Raw genomic sequence first — 9,955 nt, 5'->3', positions numbered from 1 at the left:
GGAGACGAGGCGACACAAGTCCGGCGTGTGCCCAATCGGCTGCCCCGCGTAGCTCCCTCCGTTCCCGACGCAGTCCCCGCCGGCCGGACGCTTCGTTTCCGGCAAAAGACGCGATGAGAGCCCCCTCACCAGCTTAAATTCAAAGCAACACGCCGGCTCCCCCTCATCAGCTCAAGAGCCCTCCCTCCCACCTCCCATCCAACTTCTCCATCTCGCCAGCCACGGGACATGAAGAGGAAAAAGAAGGCGGCAGAACCCGCGGCCAAGAGGCGCAGGCCGCGGGACCGGGATGGCGAGCTCGTCGGCGACGGGGATCTCATCAGCAAACTCCCCGATGACATCCTCGGCACCATCATCTCCCTCCTCCCCACCAAAGACGGCGCGCGCACGCAGGCCATCGCCCGCAGATGGCGTCCCCTCTGGCGCTCCTCGGCTCTCAACATTCATGGTGCCCATTCCCTCTGCTCCAACGCCTTCAAGTGCTTCTCCATCGTCTCCAGGATCCTCGCCGACCACCCTGGCCCCGCCCGCCGCTTCCACTTCCACCACATCCGCCTCCACAAACACAAGAAACGGCATGCCGAGGAAGCCGCTCAGGTCGACAACTGGTTCCATTCCCGAGCCCTTGACAAGCTTCAGGAGCTCGACATCAGCTTTGAGTTCTTGGGCTATGAACCTCGGAAGCTTTACCCGCTGCCACCATCCGTGTTCCGCTTGGCATCCCTCCTCGTGGCCACATTCAGCTTCTGCGAATTCCCAAGTCAGATTGCTCCTTCGCTGAGTTTTCCCACCCTCAAGCAGCTCACCCTGTTTCGCGTTTTCATCTGCGAGGATGTCTTTCGGCGGGTGCTCTCTGCCTGCAATGTCTTGGAGTCACTTGAATTGGCGGACATTTGTGATGCGAATTGCTCGCGCTTGGGCATTAGCTCCAAAAGTCTTAGGAGCGTGAGCCTCTGCGCTTGTTTTTCAGGCAAAGGAGAATTGTTCATTGAGGACGCCCCTCTCCTTGAAAGGCTGCTATTACCTTGTCCGGGTGCAGGCAGTGATACTGTCCGGGTAATTAAGGCACCTAAACTGGAGATATTAGGCCCTTTGTCTCCCTGCATCCCTGAAATTGAGATTGCTAATATATTCTTCAAGGTACCAACAGCAGAAATAATCTTGACTCTTGCATGCAGCATTGTTACATTCTTAATATTTGCTTTATGTTCATTGTTTTGTTCAGAGTTTGATCCCAACAAGCTTGAATAATACCATAGACACAATGAAGGCTTTGGCTCTCGAGTTTTCGGCCACCGATTTGAATGCTGTTATTGATGTCTTAAGATGCTTCCCCTGCTTGGAGAAGCTTCATGTCATTGTAAGTATTCATGTTTGCTGTCTGTAAATGTCATAATAATAATCTATTGGACATGTCATCTAGTCTAGTCAAAATTTACATATGGCCTCCTTTGGTTTGGAGGAATTTCATAGGAATTCTAGAGGATAGGATTTTTATAGGATTTTTTCCTTTAGAGCCCTTTGGTTCATAGGAATGGATTCCTATTCCTATATAGGATTGGTTCCTATTCTCCACATTTCATAGGAAAATAAAAATGAGCCTAGACTCAATGGAAAAATTCCTTTGTTGTCAACCAAATGACATCTTGTTTCTTATTCCTACTCATAGGATTTGAGATACATGTCATCTCATTTCCTACAAGATTCCTATTCCTATGATAATCCTATCCTATGAACCAAAAGAGGCCACGAGGCCGAAACGTGGCTACTCCCCTAGCGCTCGAGGCCTAGGGTTCCCCTGTCCTCCTGGCTTCGTCGCCGGGAGTTTCTTGTAGATCCGATCCCTCTCCTTGAGGATCGGTCTTGATCTCATGCTACTTGCGCTTGCTGGAGGGTGGCTCTTTCTTCTCGACCGAACTCGTAGTCGCTTGGCCGAAGCGCTAGGGTTTCAGCTGTGGCAATGGCGACGGAGGCGAGTGGTTCACGGGCGACCAACACGGAAGATCCAAGTGTATTGCTGGAACGCCTGCATCTGCAGGATGATGAGCGGGATAATCTTGTCTGGGAGGAGGAGGCGGAGGATCCAGAGGAGAAACCGAAGTGGCTCGCGCTGGCTAGGGTTCTGACCACAAAATCCTTTGGTCAGGGGGCCTTGATCGCGGACATGAAAGCAGCATGGAATCCCGCGAGGGATGTAGTCTGGAGAAGGATAAATTCCAACCTGTTCTCGATACAGTTCAATTGTCTGGCGGATTGGAACAAAGCGTTGCACCAGGGTCCCTGGGATTTCAAGGGGATGGCTTTGATCATAGCAGAATATGATGGTTTTAAGAACCCGGAGTTTGTCAAGTTGGACAAGATTGAAACTTGGTGCCAGATACATAAGCTACCGGATATGGTCCTGAAGAGGGAACAGTTTGTGAAAAACATGGCGCAACGCATAGGCGAAGTAATGGAGGTGCAGATTGTACTCCCTAATGGTTTTATTGGTGAGTTCATCAGGGCCAGGGTGAAACTTGATGTTTCCAAGAAATTGACGAGGTTTGTGGGTTTTACAAAAGGGGGCGAGACTGAGTACTATCAAGTCAAGTTTGGAAAGCTTCCTGTTTTTTGCTTTATGTGTGGCCTACTTGGCCATTGGCATGAGGAGTGTGGGTCGGGGGAGCATGATAAGAATGATATGGAGTGGGGTTCCTTTATCTTGGCATCTTCCAGAGGTTCAGGTGGAAACAGAAGCTCGGGTAGAGGTGCTGGGCGTGGTTCGGGTCGTGGCCCAGGCGATGGTAGTGAGGAAGTGGATGCCGAAGCTGGTGGAAGGAGAGGAGGATTAGCAGGATCTCGCGGCCGGGGTCGTGGTTTTGGGAGGGATGTACATGCCCGAGAACCCCAGTTTAACGCTTCAGTTGGTGAGCACATGCAAACGAGCTGGCGGTATAATGCTTTTACTTCACAGAGTGAGCCAGGGCTTGGGGTAAATCCTGAGTTGGATGGGTCTATTCCGGAAGCTCGGAAGGATGCACTTATTATTCGTAAAAGGGGTCCAGATGACGCTCATATGGCCTCAGTGCCAGTGGCTGTGGAAGGGGCTCAGGCAGATGTGGGGGCCATTGTTCCCGCAGGCTTTACATCAAAAAAGGTGGATCAGTTTGAGGGGTCGGATATACCCAGCAGCTCAAATATTGGTACACCACAGAAGAATGCGAATCGTAAGAAGTTTAAGACGGACGATGGTTTTGGCATTGACAGTACTTCTACTAATGGATCGGCGGCCTCCTCGGTGGAGGACCGCCAGGAGCAATGAATCTATTAAGTTGGAACTGCCGGGGGGCGGGGAACTCTCGAACAGTTCGTGAACTCGCGACTTTGGTCAAGTCGCATTCCCCAACTCTCGTCTTTTTGTGTGAGACGAGACAGTCAGCTAACAAGATGAAGAGGTATCGATCGAGATTGGGCCTTAAGGGTTTCGATGGTGTTGATTCTAGTGGTAATAGTGGAGGATTGGCACTGTTTTGGCACGAGGATCTGACGGTGGACGTTAAATTCTCAAATGGCCGCTGTATGGATGTTCATGTACAAGCTGGGCCTGATGTACAACCGTGGAGACTGACATGTGTGTATGGCGAACCGAGGGTGGAGGATCGGCCTCTTATGTGGTCTTTGATGTAGAACCTTTGTGCCAACTCAGATTTACCATGGCTGGTGGTGGGTGACTTCAACGAATGTATGTGGGATTTCGAGCATTTTTCCCTAAGAACGAGAGCACCAGTTCAGATGCAATTATTCTGGGATGTACTAGAGACGTGTGATTTGGCTAATCTGGGTTTTACTGGTGTCCCGTACACATACGGTAATAAGAGAAGCGGGAATGCAAACGTGAAAGTCCGTCTGGATAGGGCGGTCGCTAATCCGGCTTGGAGGAATATGCTCTTTAACACTTGGGTGCACCATCTTACTTCCCCCTGTTCGGATCATGTGCCTGTTCATGTGTGTTGTGATGATGTGGGTGATAGGCCAACTAAGCCAAGGCGCAGGCAGTACGAGATTATGTGGGAAAGAGACCCTGCGCTCCAGGACTTGATTGCAAAGGCCTGGCTGGAGGCGGGAGAGAAGGCATCCCTAGGGGACGTGCATGCGGCTTTAAGGGATACTATGAAAACATTGTGCAAGTGGAGTAAGAAAACTTTGGTAGTGTAGCCCGGGAAATTGAAAAGTCAAGGACACAGCTTGAGGAGCTCATGTTGATAAATGCAGACAAATGTGAGATTCGTAAGGTAACAGATAAAATGAATGAGTTACTTTATAGAGAAGAGCTAATGTGGATGCAACGATCCCGTATTACTTGGCTCAAAGAAGGGGATCGGAATACAAATTTTTTCCAATCAAAGGCTGTATGGAGAGCTAGGAAGAACCGCATAAAAAACTCAAAGACACTAGTGGTCGGGTTTTCACGGGTGAGGAAGCTACGGGCCGAGCAATAATGGATTACTTTAAAAACATCTTTACCTCTGTTCCTTCGGTTGATCCAAGCCCAATCATTAATCTAGTTCAATCTGTTATTGATGAAGATACTAATGCTTCCTTGTGTGCTGATTTTACAGAGAAGGAGATTTCAGATGCTTTATTCCAAATCGGGCCTTTGAAGGCCCCGGGCCCGGATGGGTTCCCGGCGCGGTTTTTTCAGAGGAATTGGGGCACTATTAAGGAGAGTATTGTGGCTGCGGTTCAGGAGTTTTTTCGGACAGGAATAATGCCGACTGAGGTTAACAATACTAATATAGTTTTAATTCCAAAAATTAAGAACCCTGTTAAGATTACGGATTTTCGGCCTATTAGCCTCTGCAATGTAATCTACAAGGTGGTTTCCAAGTGCCTTGTTAACCGGTTGAGGCCGGTGTTGGATGGGATTATCTCCCTCACGCAAAGTGCCTTTATTCCTGGGTGAATGATAACGGACAACTCTTTGATTGCTTTTGAATGTATTCATCACATAAAGCAGGAAAAGGATCCTACAAGGAGTTTTTGTGCCTATAAGCTGGACTTATCCAAAGCTTATGATCGAGTTGATTGGGATTATCTTAAGCAAATGATGCAAAAGCTTGGCTTTGCTCATCTGTGGGTTGACTGGATAATGTCATGCGTAACCTCGGTGAGATATTCAATAAAATTTAATGGAGCCATCTCTGATTCATTTGCACCGTCTTGTGGTCTACGGCAAGGTGATCCTTTATCCCCATAATTATTTCTATTGGTGGCTGATGGTCTGTCAATTCTGTTTAATAATGGGATAAACTCATCTGAGTTGTCCCCGTTGAAGATCACGAGGAGAGCCCCAGGAATATCACATCTATTATTCGCAGATGACACTCTCTTATTCTTTAAGGCCATTGGGCAACAGGCGACTGCTGTTAAGCGAATTATCAAGACTTATGAGCAAGCCACTGGTCAACTGTTAAATCCGGCAAAGTCCTCTATCCTCTTTGGAGATTCTTGCCCAGCAAGCATAGCAGCTGAAATAAAGGGTGTGTTGGAGGTGGTCAGCTCGGGTTTTGAGGAGAAATATTTGGGCTTACCAACACCGGATGGCCGGCTTACAAAAGGCAAGCTCCAAAATCTGTAGGAGAAAGTTAGTAAGAGGCTGTTTGCGTTCGATGGGCATCCAACTCAGGCTGGGAAAGAAACGTTGATAAAATCTCTAGCTCAAGCGATCCCCACCTTTATTATGAGTGTTTTCAAGTTACCACTGGGTGTCTGTGATGATTTGAACCGCATGATCCGTAACTATTTCCGGGGTTCAGAGAGGGGAAAGCGTATAACACACTGGTATGCTTGGGAGAAAATGTTGCGAGCAAAAGCACAAGGAGGGCTTGGCTTTAGGGATTTCAGACTTTTTAATCAAGCTTTACTTGCAAGGCAAGCGTGGAGACTGCTGATCCATCCTAATAGTTTGTGTGCAAGGCTGCTAAAGGCAAAATACTACCCGAATGGGAGGCTAGAGGATACTGTCTTTTCGGGTAATCCCTCTCAGTCATGGCAAGGGGTCTGTCATGGGCTTGAGTTGCTAAAGAAAGGGCTTGTGTGGCACATAGCAAATGGCCAGAACGTGAGAATATGGCGTGACCAATGGTTAATGAGAGGCAATACAAACTCGCTGCTGTCCAGAAGAGGCCGTTGTCGCCTAAGATGGGTGGGACTTTCAAAAGCTCCAACAATTCTTCTTACCGGCTGATGTTGCACAAATATCCAAGATAAAACCTTCGCCACGGCTTGGGGAGGATTTTCTGGCGTGGGCGCCTGAGAAGAGCGGAGTCTTCACAGTTAAGAGTGCTTATTGGCTTGCTGCACATGAAATGCTACAGCCATCGATCCTTCGTCGAGCTCTGTTGCGGATAGCAGCAGGGAAGTGTGGAAGCATATCTGGTCTTGTCCGTCCCCGCCTAAGGTTAAGTCATTTGCATGGCGTTTAGCAACGAACTCTCTGGCGACGTGGAAGAACAAGAAGCGGAGAACTTTGGAGGAACGGGACACCTGCCCAGTCTGTGGTAGAGAAGTTGAGGACGCGTTTCATGTGTTTTGTGCATGTGAGAATGCTCAGCAGCTTTGGGGTGCAATGGCGACGGTGTGGGAGCTGCCTAAACTCATTGAGATCAAACGGTATGATGATTGGTTCATCCAGGTAATCCGTGAAGCCGAAGCACCACAGCGTGTCCGTTTAATGATGCTCTTATGGAGAATTTGGCACGTCAGGAACGGAATTGTTCATGCAAAGCCGGCTCCTCCTGTCGATGTCTCTGCCCGGTTCCTGGAGAGCTATTTGAATTCCTTGTTAAGCTTGTCTGCTAACCAAGTTGTTGTTTGTGCCAAGGGCAAGATGGTTCCCGTTGAATGCCTCCTAAAATCGAGTGTGGTCCGCGCTGTCCAGTTGCAGAACACTAACCCTTGGATCCCTCCAAGTGAAGGAAGAGTGAAGCTAAATACTGATGGATCTGTCTTGAATGGTAATGCGGGAACTGGTATGGTTTTGCGGGATCATGTTGGAAATATTATTTTCAGCGCTTGCAGATTTGTGTGCGATTGTGAAGATGTACTCGAGTCTGAGATATTGGCTATCAAGGAGGGCATCATCTTGGCGTTACAATGGAGTTCTCTACCTATAGATGTTGAGTCTGATTGTCTCGAGGCCGTCCAAATGGTCAAGGATGTGGGTCGCAACTTCTCAAGATATGCCTTTATGATTGGAGAGATCAAGCAAAGTATGGGGGAATGGGACTCTTCTTTACTCATATCCGCCGCTCGGGCAATTGTGTTAGTCATGCCATTGCTAGTTTTGGTAGTGGGCAGGGTCGAACAATGGTTTGGCTCGGTTCAGCTCCTGATGAAGTCTTATGTATTGCCTCACGAGATTGTAATCCCATTTGATTGAGTAATAAAAGAGTTATTTCGCAAAAAAAAGAACCAAAAGAGGCCACATGTTTCCTCTTTACTTTTTCAGTGGAAGAAACACAACTTAAAGATAGGTATGAAAGATGCACGTCAATATGACTCACAAGATCCAGTCAAATGCCTTGAGACGCATCTAAAAAAACTGGTGTTGAAAAATTACCTAGCCAGTAAGCAAGGTGTTGGATTTGCCAAGTTCTTTGTTTTGAACGCAAAGTTGCTGAAGGAAATCAAATTTGGGGTCCGTAATAGCATCAACAAGGAAGGGGTGGTCAGCAACAAGATCAACAGCAAGTTATGGTTGGCTAATCAATACAGGCTGCTAGAAATGGAAAATAGAGCTTCTTGAGATGTGCAATTGGAATTTGTACGGAGTCATAATGAGGAGCAGCTGGATCCCCATGATTTGTCAACTGCCGATCCCTTCAAGTGCTATTTTGTAAATTGAGTTGATGATTTTCCAGAATAAGCATGGCAATGGTTTGTCAATGGCCGATCCCATTGATGTTGCAGACAAGGTTGATTAAACCTGAGAATCTAATGTCTTTTACTCAGATTGATATGCTCGAAGATTGCATAGTTTGTCAATGGCCCATCCTTAAATCGGATGTGGCTGCTCCATTCATACTATTCCTCTGTGATCCTCATGCATAGTTTACTATCAAAACATATACTCCCTCTGTTCCTAAATATAAGTCCTTGTAGAGATTCCACTAGGTGGACTACATACGGAATAAAATGAATGAATCTACACTTAAAATGCATCTATATGCATCCATATGTGGTTCATAGTGGAATCTCTATAAAGACTTATATTTAATAACGAAGGAAGTAACTAGGAAAGATTATGGATGCTATATTTTGTTACAGTTAGTTGCATTGTATTTTCTCTTAGAAAGAACGGGTGGTACCTTGTTGGTTCCAGTTTCAGTTGGCAATGCAATGTTTGTGTTGAAAGGTTGCTTCTGTTATTTTTCATAGTCATAGAATACTCCTCTCGTCCCCCGTGTCGCCTCTCTGGCGACTCGGGCGGAGCCCTCGTCCGCGTCGCCGGGCCGCCCCCGCTCGCCCCCCTTTCCCCTCGCCGTCGCCGGAGGAGGCCGCCGGGCTAAGCCCGGGCGGCGGACGGCGGCGGCGGGGTTGGCTCCGGAGGGAAACCTCTGATCATCTGGATCATCTGGATCTGAACCTCTGAAAGCGTCGTTGTGGAGGTGTGGTCACCCCTCTCCCCACGGCCTTGGCTCCGGAGGGAAACCTCTGATCATCTGGATCGGGCGATGGAGGTGTCCTAGCGCCTTTCTCCTCCTTGGGGGCATCGTCTTGAAGCAGACTGCAACTAGGAGACTGGTAATGATGATGGCGCCAAGATGAGTTGGGGTCGCGGCTCGGGCTCTGTTAGTCGGTCTGTCCGGTGTGTCCGATGTGCTCTTCCACGGTTGCTTGGTTGTTGTGGAGTCGAAGCTGCGGTGGATTGTGTCCAAGTGGTGACGATGACAAGCACTCGGCGGTCGTTCGCGGAGGACTCGGTCGGCGCAAGCCCTGCATATTTCCCTCGCAAAGATTGTTGTCAAAGTCGAAGCTGTCGTTCGCTGGCGCCTGTGGCCATCTGTTGGCATGTGGCCAGGTCGGTCGGTGGTGTCCATTTTCTGGGCTGAGTTGTGTCGGTTTTAGCCCGGTTTTCCGTAAATTAACCTGACAATTCTTACTCTCTCTTAATCAATGAATTGGTGTAATTCGCACGAGCAGTGTATTTGTTTATTTGGGAATAATTTGAAATAATAATTTCACTTAGATATGCATATTATGCTATCTTCTAGGAGAAGAAACTGTACAAACCACCTACTTTTAATGTTAGTGTTGCACAAAACACCTACTTTACAGGTTTGTCGCACAAAGCACCATATATTGCGGCAATTCATTGCAGTTAGGTCTAATCCACCATTTAGATGTGTTGATATGATTCTTAACAAGTGGGTCCAATTTATAAGTGCACCGATGGCAAAAAAAACCCGGGCTCATCAGCAACCAACTAGAACTGTCAATGTCTCACAATCCTTTGCTCCAATTGAGCTGAATTTTTCCCAGAATATTAGTGAGTGCATTTATAATTTATTGGATTATTCTAGTTGGCTGTTGATGTGGCCTATTTTTCTTTTTTCCACCGGTGCCTTTACAAACTGGACCCACTTGTCAGGAATCATGTCAACACACCTAATTCTTTTTTTAATAAAAGTATCAACGGACCTAAATGATGGATTAGACCTATTTGCAACGAATTACACTAATATATGGTTTGTGCAAATTCCTCTTTTGTAGGATAATATAGCGAAAGGTATTGTTCTTTATGGGATGGCAAAATATGTAATGGCACTTCATTTTCTCAATTCCATATTTTGGTAATTTCGTTTAAAAAAGCATATTAGGTATGGCCACTAGTGCAGTTAAGTCATATATAAATGGTTTAAACCCCTTTTGCTGACACAGTTTCCAACCGATCGTCTTATGAAGGTGTGCGATA

At 47.3% G+C, this 9,955-nt stretch overlaps 1 protein-coding gene across 1 annotated transcript in view; it reads left to right on the top strand.

The window, feature by feature from the left end:
• The first annotated feature begins 58 nt into the window (after positions 1-58).
• LOC119303617 (putative F-box/FBD/LRR-repeat protein At5g22670) overlaps positions 59-9,955 on the top strand; it is a 19,651-nt gene continuing 9,754 nt past the window's right edge. The window contains exons 1-2 of the mRNA XM_037580749.1: positions 59-1,140; positions 1,226-1,360. Of these exons, the coding sequence (XP_037436646.1) occupies positions 229-1,140; positions 1,226-1,360 (1,047 nt within the window). The 5' untranslated portion in view covers positions 59-228. The remainder of the gene's footprint in view (positions 1,141-1,225; positions 1,361-9,955) is intronic.

This window comes from Triticum dicoccoides, chromosome 5A, assembly GCF_002162155.2.
Source record: "Triticum dicoccoides isolate Atlit2015 ecotype Zavitan chromosome 5A, WEW_v2.0, whole genome shotgun sequence".
Lineage (NCBI taxonomy): Eukaryota > Viridiplantae > Streptophyta > Magnoliopsida > Poales > Poaceae > Triticum > Triticum dicoccoides.
Note: the sequence above shows the minus strand (reverse complement) of the source record. Positions and strands in the feature narration are given on the sequence as shown.